The sequence below is a fragment of the Anguilla anguilla genome, chromosome 11, assembly GCF_013347855.1.
Source record: "Anguilla anguilla isolate fAngAng1 chromosome 11, fAngAng1.pri, whole genome shotgun sequence".
In the NCBI taxonomy this organism is placed as follows: domain Eukaryota; kingdom Metazoa; phylum Chordata; class Actinopteri; order Anguilliformes; family Anguillidae; genus Anguilla; species Anguilla anguilla.
Genome location: NC_049211.1, coordinates 262,843 through 282,612, shown reverse-complemented (window position 1 = coordinate 282,612; position 19,770 = coordinate 262,843). Strand labels below are relative to the sequence as shown.

The 19,770-nt window shown below is 48.5% G+C and overlaps 1 protein-coding gene across 2 annotated transcripts in view; it reads right to left on the bottom strand.

The window, feature by feature from the left end:
* LOC118208561 (sarcolemmal membrane-associated protein-like) overlaps window positions 1-19,760 on the bottom strand; it is a 32,436-nt gene extending 12,676 nt beyond the window's left edge. The window contains exons 1-14 of one of the 2 annotated variants that reach the window (XM_035383363.1): window positions 18,714-19,760; window positions 18,073-18,220; window positions 17,233-17,326; window positions 16,140-16,176; window positions 15,810-15,872; window positions 15,127-15,222; window positions 12,469-12,540; window positions 11,455-11,571; window positions 11,107-11,244; window positions 10,217-10,361; window positions 9,813-9,860; window positions 8,473-8,529; window positions 6,266-6,367; window positions 5,568-5,624 (exon numbers count right to left, since the gene is read on the bottom strand). In XM_035383363.1, the coding sequence (XP_035239254.1) occupies window positions 5,568-5,624; window positions 6,266-6,367; window positions 8,473-8,529; window positions 9,813-9,860; window positions 10,217-10,361; window positions 11,107-11,244; window positions 11,455-11,571; window positions 12,469-12,540; window positions 15,127-15,222; window positions 15,810-15,872; window positions 16,140-16,176; window positions 17,233-17,326; window positions 18,073-18,220; window positions 18,714-18,911 (1,372 nt within the window). In that variant the 5' untranslated portion in view covers window positions 18,912-19,760. The remainder of the gene's footprint in view (window positions 1-5,567; window positions 5,625-6,265; window positions 6,368-8,472; window positions 8,530-9,812; window positions 9,861-10,216; window positions 10,362-11,106; window positions 11,245-11,454; window positions 11,572-12,468; window positions 12,541-15,126; window positions 15,223-15,809; window positions 15,873-16,139; window positions 16,177-17,232; window positions 17,327-18,072; window positions 18,221-18,713) is intronic. The other variant, XM_035383362.1, reaches the window with a different exon arrangement.
* Window positions 19,761-19,770: the final 10 nt, after the last annotated feature.

Genomic DNA, 19,770 nt, shown 5'->3' with positions numbered 1-19,770 from the left:
GGTGGTGGGTGAGGTGATTTCCCCTTCCTCACTGTAAAAAGCACTTTGAGAGTTCAGAAAAGTGCCATACAAATGCAATGATTCATTCATTCATTCATTCAAATGCCCAGCGGTCTTCCTGCTCCCTACAGGGAACACACACACACATCACACACCGACACACCGACACACACACACACACACACACACATACACCACACACACACACACACACACACACACACGCACCACACACACACACACCATACACACACACACACAGATACACCACACACCACACACACACCACACACACACATACATACACACCACACACACACATACACACACACACACACCGACACACACACCACACACACACACACATCACACACCGACACACACACACACACATACACACACCACACACACACACACACACACACATCACACACCGACACACACACACACCGACACACACGCACACACACACCACACACACACACCCCACACACACACACACACACACATACATACACCACACACACACACACACACCATACACACACACACACACACAGACACACACACACTATACACATACACACTTCACTCAGCACTGCAGCTGCACCCTAGGCCACGCCCAGCTCAGCCTCTCAGACAGACTGAGCCTTTTAACCCCCCAGTCACATCGCAGCACAGTAAGTTGCACCTACATGCTAACGTTTCCCTGCTACCAGCCACAGTGCTGAGCTACTGACCAAGCACCATCTGCACAAGCGACTGGCCTACTTAACTTTTGAGCAAACTATGCCTCAAGCTAAAGCAAGTCCCAAGCAAGCCTAAGCAATCCAGATAAACTGGTGCAGCCAGACAGCTGTGCATTGTGGGTCGGGGGAGGGATGACCAAATCAATCTGGGCTGACAGAGCAGCACAGGAGAACAAAATGGAGCAACATACCTGTATGTGCACGTGTGTATGTGTATGTGCGTGTATGTGCATGTGTGTATGTGTATGTATTACTACTTCTTGTTTTAAAACTTATTACTAATCTTGTTTTTATCTCTTAATTTAGCAAAAATGGACTGAAAATAACCTGCACAACACCTGTGTAGCCCTGTGTCCTGATCCCTGTGCAGCCCTGTGTCCTGCCTGATCCCTGTGCAGCCCTCTGTCCTGATCCCTGTGTCCTGCCTGATCCCTGTGCAGCCCTGTGTCCTGATCCCTGTGTCCTGCCTGATCCCTGTGCAGCCCTGTGTCCTGATCCCTGTGTCCTGCCTGATCCCTGTGCAGCCCTGTGTCCTGCATGATCCCTGTGCAGCCCTGTGTCCTGCCTGGTCCCTGTGCAGCCCTGTGTCCTGCCTGATCCCTGTGTAGCCGTGTCCTGATCCCTGTGTCCTGCCTGATTCCTGTGCAGCCCTGTGTCCTGCCTGATCCCTGTGCAGCCCTGTGTCCTGATCCCTGTACAGCCCTGTGTCCTGCCTGATCCATGTGCAGCCCTGTGTCCTGATCCCTGCGCAGCCCTGTGTCCTGCCTGATCCCTGTGCAGCCCTGTGTCCTGCATGATCCCTGTGCAGCCCTGTGTTCTGATCCCTGTGTCATGCCTGATCCCTGTGCAGCCCTGTGTCCTGATCCCTGTGTCCTGCCTGATCCCTGTGCAGCCCTGTGTCCTGATCCCTGTGTCCTGCCTGATCCCTGTGCAGTCCTGTGTCCTGCCTGATCCCTGTGCAGCCCTGTGTCCTGCCTGATCCCTGTGTAGCCCTGTGTCCTGATCCCTGTGCAGCTCTGTGTCCTGATCCCTGTGTCCTGCCTGATCCCTTTACAGCCCTGTGTCATGCCTGATCCCTGTGCAGCCCTGTGTTCTGATCCCTGTGTCCTGCCTGATCCCTGTGCAGCCCTGTATCCTGCCTGATCCCTGTGCAGTCCTGTGTCCTGCCTGATCCCTGTGCAGCCCTGTGTCCTGATCCCTGTGCAGCCCCGTGTCCTGCCTGATCCCTGTGCAGCCCTGTGCCCTACCTGATCCCTGTGCAGCCCTGTGTCCTGATCCCTGTGCAGCCCTGTGTCCTGCCTGATCCATGTGCAGCCCTGTGTCCTGATCCCTGTGCAGCCCTGTGTCCTGGCTGATCCCTGTGCAGCCCTGTGTCCTGCCTGATCCCTGTGCAGCCCTGTGTCCTCCCTGATCCCTGTGCAGCCCTGTGCCCTGCCTCATCCCTGTGCAGCCCTGTGTCCTGATCCCTGTGTCCTGCCTGATCCCTGTCCAGCGTGATCCGTTAAGCCATTCAGCTAACAGCATTACACTAAAGACATCAGTGAACACACAGGTATATTTTAAGAGCGTGTGAAATACTGAAAACACAGCAGGGCACGCAGCTGTGTGACTGGCACGTGCAGCACGTACGCAGCCCCATAGCGCCCCCCTTCATGCAGCCTACTGCATTACCTGCACTCTGCTGCCTCACATAGTATGTCTAGACTGGCTGTGTGGAACTGCACAGGAGCAGAGTCTGTGATGTTCAGGTCCATCCCCATCCCACCTGCAGACAACCCAACTGCACTTAAAACTGTACGACTCTGCTTCCTCAAACTAACTTACAAAGATTCTTAGGATTCTTTAATAATAATAATATTTTAAAATTATTATTGGACTTGGATTCTGAAGAGTCAAAAACGTATAGATAGACATGATATAATGTATATAGATAGCTAGGACAGATATATAGATAGATATAGATAATTAGACCTTGCTGCTCCGTTTCAGAGACAGTGCCATATTGAAGTATTCTAAACGCCCCCCACACAGCGTGTTACAAAAGTGCTCTATCACACTGATCCCTCTAAACTCAGTGGATTCCTTTTTCCTCCCGTCTATTATACTGATAATGGTGAAATGCTGTCTCATCCACCACCAACCTGGGTGATGCATGGCAGCCATTTTGCGACAGAACGCTCACCACACATCAGTTGAGCTGGAGAGGGAGAGAATGACTTTTAGCCAATGAAAGTGGGGGACGAATAGGTGGCAGGTTGAGAGAGCCAGGTTGGGAATTTAGCCAGGACACCGGGGAACCCCCGAGCTCGGCTTAACATTGCATCCAAAAGACCGAGTATCCTACTGCACAGTAGCCCCACAGCACTGGGGTTTATTAGACCAGAAAGATTGCAAGATTGCCCCCAGCTGGACCACCAACACCACCCCCAGCAGCAACTTAGTTTTCCCCAGATGCCCCCCACCCCAGTACTAACCGAGCCCACACCTGCTTAACTCCAGCCATCAGGCAGGAGCAGGGCACAGGGTGGCAGAGCTGCTGCAGTCTGAAACTGGGTGATGGAGTCTTGCTGGTTCTAATTTTACACAATGACCCAGTTCCAAATTCAGCTGTTTCAGTCCCTGAAAATTAGAGGCAGACAAAGTGCTTCAGGGACCGGATCTCTCAGGCCGTGATAAAGACTCCGTTTCCCAGGGTGCTGCTGTGTAACTGCAGGCCCACGTGTAGCTTTCATCCACACTGAGAGTTAAAGAGAAACACTACACTGCAACTGGAGAGTTACTGCAGCTACTTTACTAAGGAATATCAGTACTGCACTAAGTCATAGACAATACTGCAGAGAGAGGCACAGTCAGTGCTGCAGAGTTAGTGTCAGCACTTCAGAGAGGCACAGTCAGTACAGCACAGTCACAGTCAGTACTGCAGAAAGTCACAGTCAGAACTTCAGAAAGTCAGTCAGCACTGCAGAGATAAGCACAGTCAGCACTTCAGAGAGGCACAGTCAGTACAGCACAGTCACAGTCAGTACCGCATAGAGAGGCACAGTCAGAACTGCAGAAAGTCAGTAAGTACTGCAAAGATAAGCACAGTCAGTACTGCAGAGACATAGTCAGTACCACATAGAGAGGCACAGTCAGAACTGCAGAAAGTCAGTCAGTACTGCAGAGATAAGCACAGTCAGCAGAGTCATGAAGAGGCACAGTCAGTACTGCATAGAGAGGCACAGTCAGAACTTCAGAAAGTCAGTCAGTACTGCAGAGATAAGCACAGTCAGTACTGCAGTCATAGTCAGTACTGCATAGAGAGACACAGTCAGAACTGCAGAAAGTCACAGTCAGTACTACAGTCACAGTCCGCAGTGCAAAAAGAGAGAGAGTCTGTACCTCAAAGAGAGGCACAGTCAGGTATAGAGGCACAGTCCATACAGAGGCACAGTCAGGTATAGAGGCACAGTCCATACAGAGGCACAGTCAGGTTCAGAGGCACAGTCCATACAGAGGCACAGTCAGGTTCAGAGGCACAGTTCATACAGAGGCACAGTCAGGTATAGAGGCACAGTCAGGTTCAGAGGCACAGTCAGGTATAGAGGCAAAGTCAGGTTCAGAGGCACAGTTCATACAGAGGCACAGTCAGATATAGAGGCACAGTCAGGTTCAGAGGCACAGTTCATACAGAGGCACAGTCAGGTATAGAGGCACAGTTCATACAGAGGCACAGTCAGGTTCAGAGGCACAGTCAGGTATAGAGGCACAGTCAGGTTCAGAGGCACAGTTCATACAGAGGCACAGTCAGGTATAGAGGCACAGTTCATACAGAGGCACAGTCAGGTTCAGAGGCACAGTTCATACAGAGGCACAGTCAGGTATAGAGGCACAGTCAGGTTCAGAGGCACAGTTCATACAGAGGTACAGTCAGCAGTGAGTAAATGGGGAACAGGCAGCATTATAAGATCTGCTGCCAGTCCTCCATGCGTGGAGTCCTGACTAATTCCCTCTAATTGGCTCACATTCTGAACACAAGCACCACACGAACACCAGCTCAGGCTCAACACATTCTCTGCAAGTCACCTACTTCCTGTCAGTGAGTGAGGATCACTTCCTGTCTGTGAGTCATGTTACGTGTAATGGGGGTGTGAATCTGTATAAAACTGTCTAATCCAAGTTTACCCATGAGAAGTGCTCCAATCAAAGTGCTATTAATAGCACTGCACCCCCCCCCCCCCATCTGCACACGCCCCCAAGGATCTGCACACACACCCACACACACCCACATCTCTATCTGCACACACACACACACCCCTCCCCTCCACTATCTGCACACCCCCCCAGGATCTTCACACCACCATTATAAATCTCAAAGATTCCTCTGCACTAGCCACACTACTCCTGCCCGCCCTCTACTCCTGCTCTCCTCAGTGACCACTCCTGCTCTCCCTCTACTCCTGCTCTCCTCAGTGACCACTCCTGCTCTCCCTCTACTCCTGCTCTCCTCAGCCTCTACTTTTGCTCTCCTCAGTGACCACTCCTGCTCTCCCTCTACTCCCGCCCTCCTTCTACTTGTGCCCTTCTCAGCCTCTACTCCTGCTCTCCTCAACGACCACTCCTGCTCTCCCTCTACTCCTGCTCTCCTCAGCCTCTACTCCTGCTCTCCTCAGCCTCTACTCCTGCTCTCCTCACTCCTGCCCTCCCTCTACTCCTGCTCTCCCTCTACTCCTGCCCTCCCTCTACTCCTCTCCTCCTTACTCCCACCCTCCTCACTCCCAGCATGCACCATGCTGACCCAGCCGTGTTCAGCAGTGTAAAGTTTGAGTGCTGAGTTACCAGTGAGCAGCGTGACGTTATTCACAGCCTCAGTGTCTTTCTTCTCCTCCATTCTGCCTGTGAAAGAGGGAGAGTCCCAGAGATCAGCACAGGACCATCACGCAGCCGTCAGACAGCATTGGACACGCTAACTCATTATTACAGCATGAATATCCTCATTCTTCACCGACGCACCCTCTAACCACAGCTCAACGAAACGCACCACAGGCAAAACGCAAGCACACTCAAACCACAGCTCAACGAAACACACCACAGGCAAAACGCAAGCACACTCAAACCACAGCTCAACGAAACGCACCACAGGCAAAACGCACTCACAACACCGCCGCAAAGCTACCAAGCAGCAACTGAAACTCAAGCAGATCATTCACTAAAACACTAATTCCCAACAGTAATGGCCCCTGATACACGAAAGCGCATAAAAATCGAATACAAAATTCTGCATGCATTTCACACAAAGCTGCAAAGAAAGACAAAGTCAATTTACAGTTGTGAATGCAATTATTAAGTTTTTTTTAAATGAAGGTGGATAAGAAAGAACATGCAAAAACTTGCAACTGTCAAATTGCTCAACTTTCTCTAAAGTAGCATAAATGATACATTTCATATGGTGTATATTAGCCCCAGCAGGTCTGAAGCAACTATACAAATCTATGATTAATAAAAAGGGATTATAGAATGAGAAGCTGCTGCTTTACCTGTCGAGTGCATGGTGCAGTCTTCTACCGAGCTCAGTGTGCCTGACACTGTCCAGCCAGAAGCATCCATCAGAGACTCCGAGGGGGGTGGGAGAAACCATTCTGAGGAGGAGGGGGGGAATCACAAACTCATATAATAAATGAGCCAAGAGACTGGACTAAAACAGAGCTTCTGTGAGACAGGGAGGGGTGAACTGGATATGTTTATTTGGGCAGACATGGGGGACAGTGTCCGTGTTCAGCCAGCGGCTCTGTCACATGGTCATCTGTACCCTAATCCAGCTGTGTGGGGCAGGAGTTATATTTTATAGCTTATTCAAAACAAAACGTCCTCTTAAAAACAAGACATTTACAGCCTCTGGCTGAATGTGCTGAGTCTATAATGCTGTTCTCCACGTTTAAGGAGAAAACATGCAGCAGAATGTAACGGTGGCGGGTTTCATAACCAGCGGGAGTGTGACAGTGCGTGACCGCTCCCTGCAGCACACAGCAGGGCACTGCCCAGCCAATCAGGACACAGTACCGTAACAACCTGTTAGTCCCGCGGCGCTCTCATGCTAATCACACTAATCACGCTAACTCCACGCTAATCTGGGCCATCAGCCCTCCGCATAAAGAGATCAGCAACCAGTACACGAGAGAGTGTGAGAGAGGGAGAGAGATAAAGAGACAGAATGTGAGAGAGAGATAGAGAGAGAGAGAACGTGAGAGAGAGAGAGAGAGAGAGAGAGAGAGAGAGAGAGAGATTATGACAGGATCTTTCCTCAGGCTAAGTTTGCAGAAAACAGAACTGCAATCCTGGCAGTCGAAAGCCTCAGGGCACAGAAGGACCAGTCCTGTCCCTGCTGTCAGGGCTACAATCACACCAAGAGTCACTGCACCGCAATGGCAACCTACATAAAGAGCCAGCTAAAGACAGCTGCTGATAAAATCATATATTACACAATAACACAAGACCCCTGGCCCAGTCCCAAGAGCACAGGGAGGAAGTAAAAACTGCAGGAACAGTCGGTCCCCCACTCATCCCCCTACTCAGTCCCCCACTCATCCCCCTACTCAGTCCCCCACTCAGTCCCCTACTCAGTTCCCCTACTCAGTCCCCCACTCAGCCCCCTACTCAGTCCCCCACTCAGCCCCCCTACTCAGTCCCCCTACTCAGTCCCCCTACTCAGTCCCCCACTCAGTCCCCTACTCAGTCCCCCTACTCAGTCCCCTACTCAGTCCCCCACTCATCCCCCTACTCAGTCCCCCACTCAGTCCCCCACTCAGCCCCCTACTCAGTCCCCCACTCAGTCCCCCTACTCAGTCCTCCACTCAGCCCCCTACTCAGTCCCCCACTCAGTCCCCTACTCAGTCCCCCACTCAGTCCCCTACTCAGTCCCCCACTCAGTCCCCCTACTCAGTCCCCCTACTCAGTCCCCTACTCAGTCCCCCACTCAGCCCCCTACTCAGTCCCCTACTCAGCCCCCCACTCAGTCCCCCTACTCAGCCCTCCACTCAGCCCCCTACTCAGTCCCCTACTCAGCCCCCTACTCAGTCCCCCACTCAGTCCCCCACTCAGCCCCCTACTCAGTCCCCCTACTCAGCCCCCCACTCAGTCCCCCACTCAGTCCCCCACTCAGTCCCCCACTCAGTCCCCCTACTCAGTCCCCCACTCAGCCCCCTACTCAGTCCCCCACTCAGTCCCCTACTCAGTCCCCTACTCAGTCCCCTACTCAGTCCTCCACTCAGCCCCCTACTCAGTCCCCCACTCAGCCCCCTACTCAGTCCCCCACTCAGCCCCCTACTCAGCCCCCCACTCATCCTGGAGGTAAAGCAGACAGGCAGGCAGGCAGGCAGACAGACAGGCAGACAGGCAGACAGACAGGCAGGCAGACAGACAGGTGGACTGAAAGGCAGATAGGCAGACAGGCAGGCAGACAGGTAGACAAGCAAGTCTCTCCATACCAGCCTACAGTATCACAGACCCACAAGAGCTACTACCTGCAGACCTGTGGAAGTGTGCATATTAAAACAAACATAGTCTTACGGGCATGATGTGTGTCACTGAATTACAGCACACACACCTGAGGGCAGTCAAACATCACACAATTACATCATTACAATAATTAATGCTGATAATCAGCTTTAAACACACAGGCTGCATGCTTGTCTCCTCTGTGTGAAAAACAGCAGGTAGAGCACATGCCGTATGCATGAGAACAGACCTTTCGTGAGCGTCTTTTCGTCCATGAGACACTGGAGGAGTCCACTGAAGGGAGAAGCTGTGACAGGAACAGCAGGTTAGCAGGAATGCGGAGTCACTGTGTGTTCACGACAGGTGACATCATGTCCTCATTCTAAATGCACCATATTTGGGCTCATTATAAAACACTTCAGTTTATTAGTTAGTTGCACATTGTAACTGCTCTTATTTTTTGGAAAGCCTGTATTTAGCTGAAGTCTGATTCAGTTTTAATGGACAAGAGTTTCATGGGGGGGGAGTCAATTAATACACAGTGCCCAAATGGATTTAAGAAGGTCAATGCAATTAACTCACTTCCAGCTCAATAAACCAACAGAGAATTCAGGAAGAACATTTCTATTAAAACAAGATTTTAACCCAGAGACAGGCTCACTCAGAACAAACACAGTACAAAAATATATACATATTAATCACAAAAAACTGTTTTAAGTAAATTTTCCAAAAGCCTCAAAAGAGAGGAAATTAAATTGATGAACCCTGAGGCTAAATCAGCCTGCTCTCCATCGAGATGAATCAGCACTGCCACAGCCCTGTACAGTACTGTACTTCACACAACAGGCACTCACCACAGGGCAAGACAAACCTTCTCTCAAAGAGCCTCCCTCTTATAATAGTGCTCTGTACAATATATTAGCAATCTTGTATATCAAAGCCAGAGGCAATATACTTGCAGATCTTGCAGTTTTATAAAGCATGCTTCATTTCCAGCATGCCCAGATGCCCTCTATGGGGCCACATACTACATCACTCCTTCAGCAGAGCTTACCCACAAACTGGGTCAGTACATAGCATACCATTTTTAAACTAGAGCGATTCATTGATACTGTTAGAGTGTATATTGCTATTTCTTAAGGATATGAATCTAATTTTCAACGTATAACTCGACATCAGATAGTTACTACACTAGTATATCATAACCAGACATGAATGCTGCCGCGATTGATCCTACTGAAATCATACTGTTAGCCAGCCCTGCTGTAAGTAGCTATCTAGCAAACAGATAGCAAAGACAATACGGTACCTAACATTAACAGAACTGGCTGGCCACATGGTTTTGCTCTTGTTTACTGGATCCAGCACATTATAGTGAGAGTCAGTGTATGACTGACTGGCTTCTGCCTGCAGTGCTAAGACACAACGCTGTCCTGTTGTTCTCATGTTCGTTTATTCCCCTGAGAGCTGAGGTCACACACTGCCGGGCATGACCCATGAACCATGACCCCAGCATCCCAGAGCAAGAAGGATGCTGGGACAGCCCGAGCAGCAGGCTCCAGAGAGGTCACTCAGAGATGCGACACTCACCCAAAAAGTGGCTCTTTGTGATTTTATGCTGGTGCTGCTCCAAGCAACCTAGAACCAACAAAAACAGGGAAAGTAAAATATTACAGCCAAACATCGCCTCCTGGTGGTTCCCGCCAGCTCTCCACGCATCCCACCCTCTGCACTAACTCACCCTGTTTCCACACAGCAGTACACCTCCACGGGCCAGAAACTACCAGAGATTACACCCTCTGTCTGCACCACGTGTAAGCATGTCTAGTGATATACAGCTACCCTGCAGTGACGTGCAGTGGTGTGCAGTGACGTACAGTGACATGCAGTTACCCTGCATTATTGTGCAGTAGTGTGCAGTGACGTGCAGTATTGTGCACTGATGAGCAGTGATGTGCAGTATTGCGCAGTGATGTGCAGTGACGTGCAGTTACCCTGTACAGACTGAAGACACTCCTTGGTGTCGCTGTTGGTCTGTGGCTCCTGCTCTTGCTCCTCCAGGCTTTGGATGAGGAGCTGAAGCTCCATCTTCTCCTGCAGGTGCTTCTGCAGCTGCTTCTCTTGCTGGCTCTCTGCCAGCTGAACACACCGTGTTCAGCACCATTATAAACTCACCAGCACGCTGTGTACTGCCAGCTGAACACACCGCGTTCAGCGTCATTACAAATTGTTTATAACTGTTTATAGCCTGTTTAAATGGCGCAGTAGTGCTGTTAGCCTGTTTAAATACAGTGGTAGTGCTGTTAGCCTGTTTAAATAGCGCAGTAATGCTGCTAGCCTGTTTAAATGGCGCAGTAGTGCTGTTAGCCTGTTTAAATAGCGCAGTAATGCTGCTAGCCTGTTTAAATGGCGCAGTAGTGCTGCTAGCCTGTTTAAATGGCGCAGTAGTGCTGTTAGCCTGTTTAAATAGCGCAGTAATGCTGCTAGCCTGTTTAAATGGCGCAGTAGTGCTGCTAGCCTGTTTAAATGGTGCAGTAGTGCTGCTAGCCTGTTTAAATGGCGCAGTAGTGCTGTTAGCCTGTTTAAATGGCGCAGTAGTGCTGCTAGCCTGTTTAACTGGCGCAGTAGTGCTGCTAGCCTGTTTAAATGGCGCAGTAGTGCTGTTAGCCTGTTTAAATGGCGCAGTAGTGCTGCTAGCCTGTTTAAAAGGCGCAGTAGTGCTGTTAGCCTGTTTAAATGGCGCAGTAGTGCTGCTAGCCTGTTTAAATGGCGCAGTAGTGCTGTTAGCCTGTTTAAAAGGCGCAGTAGTGCTGCTAGCCTGTTTAAATGGCGCAGTAGCGCTGTTAGCCTGTGTAAATGGCGTAGTAGTGCTCTGTAAACGTGCCTTTATGGTGTGGGTCAGGCCCTGGATGATGCTGACGGCCTTGCTGTACTTGCTGGCCAGCTCCGTGAGCTCCTGTTCGGCACGCTCGCGCAGGTGCTGCAGGTGTAAGCAGGTGTCCTGCGCGCTAGACAGACTCAGCTGGGAAACACAGGAAGAAAGAACAGCCAATCAGAGGGTATCAGTGAACACTAGCCTATGCTGTATACAGTCAGTCAAAGAATTACTGCCTGTTAAAAGACCAGTGTGAGATCATCTAACACGTTCCTGCTTCGATTAGCTCAGTTTATTCAAACCAAGCCTCTGCTGGCAGTTTATGGGGCGGGGAGGGGGCGGGGTTTGGCCTCTCACCTCCACCTTACTGAGGGTCTGGCACACCTCCACCTTCTCCCGCAGGACGCGACGCAGGGCCTCCTTGGCTGTGCTCTGATAGGCCGCCAGCTCCAGAACCCTGCCCTCACACTGGTTCTAGAACAACAGCACGTCTTTGGAACACGGGGCAATGGCGTTGCCATGGAAACGCAGCAGCGCACTAAGGCTGACCAGCATTCAGCAAAGACACTGTTCCCCGGCAGCAGCGACTGCATTTCACATGGAAGGGTCCATTTTATTTTTCAAAGACGTTCATTAATTAAGATGGATGCAACAATGAGGAGAGAGACTTTCCATGGATAGTCCTTCATAAATGTGATATAATTCTTTCCTAAAGATGACAGAGAACCTCCCAAGCAGTACACAGATATTTCTACATGCTAAAGTCAATAAATAGGCATGTGGTGTGTGTTACGTAGTTGGTATGCCACCATAATGTCAATTGCGGCATCACTGGAGACACAACTGAATAGCTGTGTTTATCGACATCCGCATTTGTGAATGACTTATAAATGTAATGCCTATGAAGGAGCTATGTACTGACTATGCAGGAGCTATGTATTGACTATGAATGAGCTATGTAGTGCCTCTGAAGGAGCTATGTAGTGACTATGAATGAGCCATGTAGTGCCTCTGAAGGAGCTGTGTAGTGCCTCTGTAGGAGCTATGTAGTGCCTCTGAAGAAGCTATGTAGTGACTATGAAGGAGCTATGTAGTGACTATGAAGGAGCTATGTAGTGACTATGAAGGAGCTATGTAGTGACTATGAAGGAGCTATGTAGTGACTATGAAGGACCGCTCAAAGTGTTACCAAACGGCCGACTTCTCCTTCGTCAGCCAGTATTGTTGGCCACTTTTTCAGCTTTGTTACCTAACGTTTGCAAATGTTCATGGTGAACAAAAACGAGGGATGGTTTGCAAATGTTAGCTAACATTAGCTTTCCTTCACCTTGTTGAACCCTGATTGCACCAGGGTGTTGAGCCAGAACTCACTCCAGATAATGCCTGCAGCATGTTTTCCATGACCTCTAACCTGGAGAGAAGTTGGTCCTCATCTACTACAGCCTGTAGGGGAGAGAGAACACTACACTGTGACATAACACTCAAAACCTCAGAGAATCCGGGACATCATTGCGGTGGCAGGTTTGCCATCCAGCCAAGTTACGCCTTGGCAGGGCATGCCCCATACCTATATGGCACCGAGAGTTTGGAACTTTTCAGGGTTCCCCACAGAAATAATCGCAATGACCACAGACGCTCAGCCCTCAGACTCTCATTAATTTACCTTCTGACCCCATTTCAACAGACAGAATTCATGAACAAGTTCACATCTACACAGTAAAGCCCCAAACTTAAGGAATTTTGCGCTTTCTCCTTCTCCTCTTTCTTCTTCTTTTTTTCCCTGCCTGATTACATCATCATAAATGCTTCCAGCCCACAAATAATGTCTTCCTATTGGACACTTAAGGTACAACCGCCAATAAAAATTTTGGATGCACACGCAAACTGACATATACACTCGTTTAAAACACCAAAACGTTCACATACATATGTCTCCTGCCTTACTAGCTCATGAAAACCTCTCACACATTATATTGCCTTCCTGGGTAACTACAAATTCAATATAAACTATTGCTTTTGCATCTGTATAATCTTTGTGGGAAACTCATTCATATTTCTGAAATACAAATAAAATACACACATACTTTAGATAGTTCCGCTTTCAGCATTTTAACCCAGTTTAATATTAGCTACCTTGCTAACGACACGACAGATCGACTGTATGACAGTACAGACGGCTGTCAAATTAAACTCTACAATCTGCGTTGCACTTCGGTCCGGTAGGTAATGCTACCGGTCCTATAAAAACTGGCACAAGATAATGACTTCTTCACATTTCCTTAAAAAGTGAAAATGTCAAATACACCGCTCTGCTATTTCTACTGTTCAATATGTTTTAACTAGGCGTGGCTATACACTGCAATGACACATTTTCACAAGGAAACATTGGGTAGCATTGCTTTGGAATACAGCATGTTTAATTTGTTTGAGCTAAGAGAGGCAATATTTTTGCATGCAACTTGGCACAATTTTGATGTCAATACTTTTGATGGCAGGCCTAGATTTGAATGAATGACTTACAGACAGTGCTTTGTATGTGTGAGTACATGTGCTTATAGACCGTTTAAAAGCTCACAGTGATGTTATAACGGCTTTAGAGCCTTTAAGTAGTAGTTATAGACCGTTTAAAAGTTCACAGTGAAGTTATAAAAGGCCATAGAGCCTTTAAGCAGTGCTTAGAGACAGTTTAAAAGCTCACAGTGATGTTATAAAAGGCCATAGAGCCTTTAAGCTGTGCTTATAGACAGTTTAAAAGCTCACAGTGATGTTATAAAAGGTCATAGAGCCTTTAAGCTGTGCTTATAGACCGTTTAAAAGCTCACAGTGATGTTATAAAGGCTTTAGAGCCTTTAAGTAGTAGTTATAGACCGTTTAAAAGTTCACAGTGAAGTTATAAAAGGCCATAGAGCCTTTAAGCAGTGCTTAGAGACAGTTTAAAAGCTCACAGTGATGTTATAAAAGGCCATAGAGCCTTTAAGCAGTGCTTAGAGACAGTTTAAAAGCTCACAGTGATGTTATAAAAGGCCATAGAGCCTTTAAGCTGTGCTTATAGACAGTTTAAAAGCTCACAGTGATGTTATAAAAGGCCATAGAGCCTTTAAGCAGTGCTTGTAGACAGTTTAAAAGCTCACAGTGATGTTATAAAAGGCCATAGAGCCTTTAAGCAGTGCTTATAGACCATTTAAAAGCTCACAGTGATGTTATAAAGGCTTTAGAGCCTTTAAGTAGTAGTTATAGACCGTTTAAAAGTTCACAGTGAAGTTATAAAAGGCCATAGAGCCTTTAAGCAGTGCTTGTAGACAGTTTAAAAGCTCACAGTGATGTTATAAAAGGCCATAGAGCCTTTAAGCAGTGCTTATAGACAGTTTAAAAGCTCACAGTGATGTTATAAAAGGCCATAGAGCCTTTAAGCAGTGCTTATAGACAGTTTAAAAGCTCACAGTGATGTTATAAAAGGCCATAGAGCCTTTAAGCAGTGCTTATAGACAGTTTAAAAGCTCACAGTGATGTTATAAAAGGCCATAGAGCCTTTAAGCAGTGCTTATAGACAGTTTAAAAGCTCACAGTGATGTTATAAAGGCCATAGAGCCTTTAAGCTGTGCTTAGAGACAGTTTAAAAGCTCACAGTGATGTTATAAAAGGCCATAGAGCCTTTAAGCAGTGCTTATAGACAGTTTAAAAGCTCACAGTGATGTTATAAAAGGCCATAGAGCCTTTAAGCTGTGCTTATAGACAGTTTAAAAGCTCACAGTGATGTTATAAAGGCTTTAGAGCTTTTAAGCAGTGCTTATAGACAGTTTAAAAGCGCACAGTGATGTTATAAAAGGCCATAGAGCCTTTAAGCTGTGCTTATAGACAGTTTAAAAGCTCACAGTGATGTTATAAAAGGCCATAGAGCCTTTAAGCTGTGCTTAGAGACAGTTTAAAAGCTCACAGTGATGTTATAAAGGCTCTAGAGCTCGCTAATTAGTGCTTAATTAGATGGAAGTGCTGAGCGAGGTGTCACGCCCATCGAGGGAGGGTTGGTACCTGAAAACTGGCCTCCGAGGCTTCCTGTGTCCTTCCCAGCAGCCACTGCAGCGTCACCAACTTCTGCTCCAACATCTGTTCCCGCTGCAAGGCCTCCTGGGTAGAGATGGTCACATGACCCATAAGATCCAGGAAACTCTACTGAAGGCAGCTGAGAACAGTATGGCTCTGCCATGGCTCGCGTATCTGCCAGGACAGTGATGTAAAAGCCGCAAGCAAATTCTTCAACAGGACAGGCCTGTGGGTTTCAACGGTATAATAAAACTGGCCCTGGACCAGTACTTTGGGAGGTACCCTCTCCAGAATGTGTCAATGACACATGCAAGCTGGATGACACTACATTACTGGGACTCAGGAGTAATTGCCAAAACTATTCTCCGTGAACAACCTGACTTAGAATTAAACCCAATAGCTTCAATACAGATTGTTTCATGAAATTCTCATTATTTTGCAAACACTTTCAAGATTTAATTGTTGCTGTATTTCAGTAATTTTCCGTGGCATGGATCGAATGAAACAGGCACGGGCAGTTTTCTCAAGGACTGCTGCAGATCCACATTATAAGTTTGTTTCCCCATCTAGTGGTAAAACAAAGGCATTGCCGTTGCACTGAGAAAACAACAGTAGTTGTGCAAGGCAGACATTACACTGATTGGCCAGAAGAGGTCGCCAGCGTGTCAGACCTTCAGATACTGGGAGAGCTGGAACAGTTCCAGGGAATACACGCTGGGTGTGCTCTCTGCAACCTGCGGGTGAGAGGACACAGTGGTCAAACAGGGCGATTCCCAAACATCCCTCACACCCCTCGCCCCTCCTGTCTGTGATTAAGCCTGGGCACAGAAGACACACTAACACGGCTGAAATGCACACGCACAGAGTTCACAGGCATGAAACACACAGACACACGAAATGGCGGAATGGCCAGGTAAACAGATGCACCCTCTGTTGTTAACCTATGTGTCCGTAAAAATGTGAGGTTAAAAGTGACCTGTCTCTGCCAATCAGCTTCTTACCTTCCACACAGGAAGCGGTGATGTCGCTGGACTGGCTCTGGGAGGAGGACATCAGCAGGAGAAAATTTAGAAAAACAAAGCAGCTTATACGGCTCACCCCGCTAACCCGCGTATGTACGCCCAGCTCACCCCGCTAACCTGCGTCTGTACGCCCAGCTCACCCCGCTAACCTAAGTGCATCCCGCTAACCCGTGTTCGTATGGCCAGCTCACCCCACTAACCTGCGTCTGTACGCTAAGCTCACCCCGCTAACCCGTGTCTGTACGCTAAGCTGTACGCTGTACGGTACGGAGTGTGGCACAGTGGGTAAGGAACTGGGCTTGTAACCGAAAGGTCGCAGGTTCGATTCCCGGGTAAGGACACTGCCGTTGTACCCTTGAGCAAGGTACTTAACCTGCATTGCTTTAGTATATATCCAGCTGTATAAATGGATACAATGTAAAAGTTGTGTAAGTCACTCTGGATAAGAGCGTCTGCTAAATGCCTGTAATGTAATGTAATGTAAGCTCACCCCGCTAACCCGCATCTGTACGCCCAGCTCACCCTGCTAACCCGCGTCCGTATGCTAAGCTCACCCCGCTAACCTGCATCTGTACGCCCAGCTCACCCCACTAACCTGCGTCTGTACGCCCAGCTCACCCCGCTAACCCGTGTCTGTAAGCCCAGCTCACCCCGCTAACCCGCGTCTGTAAGCCCAGCTCACCCCGCTAACCCGCATCTGTATGCTAAGCTCGCCCCGCTAACTCATGTTCGTACGGCTAGCTCATGCCGCTAACCCGCGTCTGTAGGCTAAGCTCACCCCGCTAACCCGTGTCTGTACACTAAGCTCACCCCGCTAACCCGCGTCTGTACGCTCAGCTCACCCCGCTAACCCAAGTCTGTATGCTAAGCTCACCCCAACTACACCTACGACAACACTACCACCGACTACACATGCAACTACACCTGCAACTACTCCTCCACCACCCAAACCTCCACCTACACCTGGACCTGCTGACAACACAGTAGCCTAAACATGGCAGCTGTAGCCCTTTGGCTGGATCTGGCGGAGGGGCGTGTTTAGACTGAAAGCAGCAATAATCAGGAGTCTTACTCAGGCGGAGTGGCATCTTCCTCTGCACGGTGAGAAGCCTCCACACCGTCGGGCAGAAACAGGCATATTGAGGACACCACGCATCCATGGGTGACTGAAAAGCACATTCTCATTTAGAAATGCCACATAGCTCAGTTATCTCTGTATGAACTTAGCTTGCTGGCTATCTGTATGCAAATCACATACAGTACCCTCAGTAGTGCACACTCAAAGATAACTGTGCCCTGTGAACCCTCAGTAGTGCACACTCAGAGATAACTGTGCACTATGAACCCTCAGTAGTGCACACCCAGAGGAGAGATAGCTGTGCCCTAAGAACCCTCAGTAGTGGACACTCAGAGATAACTGCCCTGCAAACCCTCAGTAGTGCACATTCAGAGATAACTGCCCTGCGAACCCTCAGTAGTACGCACTCAGATAACTGCCCTGTGAACCCTCAGTAGTGGACACTCAGAGATAACTGCCCTGTGAACCCTCAGTAGTGCACACCCAGAGCAGAGATAGCTGTGCCCTATGAACCCTCAGTAGTGCACACCCAGAGCAGAGATAGCTGTGCCCTACGAACCCTCAGTAGTGCACACCCAGAGCAGAGATAGCTGTGCCCTATGAACCCTCAGTAGTGGACACTCAGAGATAACTGCCCTATGAACCCTCAGTAATGCACACTCAGGGACAGCTGTGCCCTATGAACCCTCAGTAGTGCACACTCAGAGATAACTGTGCCCTATGAACCCTCAGTAGTGCACACTCAGAGATAACTGTGCCCTATTAACCCTCAGTAATGCACACTCAGAGATAACTGTGCCCTATGAACCATCAGTAGTGCACACTCCAGTATACCATTACAGCTGCTCTCCGTCACGTCCACCCCAAACTGGATGATGTCACCGGTGAAAATCTGGGAGGGGGGACCGTGCTGGTGGGCGTGGCTCAGTCGTGTGCTGTTGATGAAGGTGCCGTTGCTGCTGCCTGTGTCCTGCAGATAGAACTGCACACAGAGGATAGCCTTCAGCCAGAGAGGGTGAACACGCGCACACGTTTTGTTCGGGTGGTAACGTTACGAACATGGGCATGAGCAGAGGCATTCCTGCGCGCGAGCCAAAACTCCTTTAACCTGATTACCTGAACTACACTTGGATGGACCAACATGACCGCGTGAGCCCACCTGCTCCGCTGGTGAAACCATGACTGCACTGAAAACCTGATATCTAAATACTTCATATACTTGCACTGTGAATAGATCTACCATTTCAGTTACATGTACAGCGAGACTAAGCATTGATTTCGTTCACGAAGAAAGCTCCTGACAGCTGCGAACTCCGTGACTCCGTAGGGATGTTATAACATTAATTCATTTTTGTTTGTTAGATGATGGCAGTTCCGAATAAAGTGGGACAGACACCCACACTTGAAAACGACATCGGTTTGTTCGACTCACACAGTCACTTTGCCAGCTGATATCGTACGACAGTCCTACCTACCTTGCCGGAGTTGTGGTCGAACCAGAGGAGAGCGTGATTCCGCGATAGCACCTTGCAGTCAAAGATTGCGTTGTTTTTGGCCGGTGGCGATCGTGCCACGGCGCGCCCGATCTTAACGGGCTCTCTGAGATACACATGGCGTTCCTGAAACGGGTATGAATTCTGGCAGCTGGTAAACACAACCAGTGCTGGAGACATTTATTCGTTTTGAGGGCTGTTAATCCAACACTGTTTGCTAATCTAAATTGGAAGCTTTCAGATTGCCTCATAAACTACCGAAAGATAGCTATAGCCTAACGTTAATTGCTAATATAAATTACGACTTTCTGAAAATCCAACTACAAAAATCTAAACAAAACCAACCTAGTTTGCTATAGGCTACTATTAGCCACCCTGATCAACAACTTGATCAGCAAATATTTATTTTTGAAACCTTCGAAGGCTCAATCTGCTACGACCACCTAGACACTGTATAGCTGAGTAGACAATCAGACAGTAAAACACTGTTAGAAGTTATCTAAAAGGTTGTTAGAAGTTAGCTAAATTAGCAAATTCAGCTTGCCATCGAACCAGATGAGTCAATTCGTTGGTTCGATTAAAAACACTGGAGAATAAACATATTTTGCAAGTCTACCCTGCAACGGCGCAACTTTCCCGTAATGGAAGCCTTAATTATGCGCCATGGTTGGCTTCAGTTCACTCAGTAGCGTAACAGACTGAAGACATTTAAAATAAATTAGATTCCATAAATTCCCAGCATACAGGCGAGCTAGCAGCTAATTAGGTTTTGCGATTGATCTGCAGTTCAGGGACTACCACTGTTTTATTAACGTTAAAGTTTTTTGTTTTGTTTTAAAAGTTCTTTCCCACTCACAACCAATACCCGCTCTAGGCGAGCGCTAACCCGGCTGACGGATAGTGTGACGGATTCCCCAACGTCTTTCCAATACTAGTCCCAATCCGGTAACGAAGGGGGCAGTAGGGTCCAATTTACCCCCCGCGCGCGGAAAGAGGAGGTTGGGGCAACGGTGGTGATTGACAAGTGTCGATCCAATAA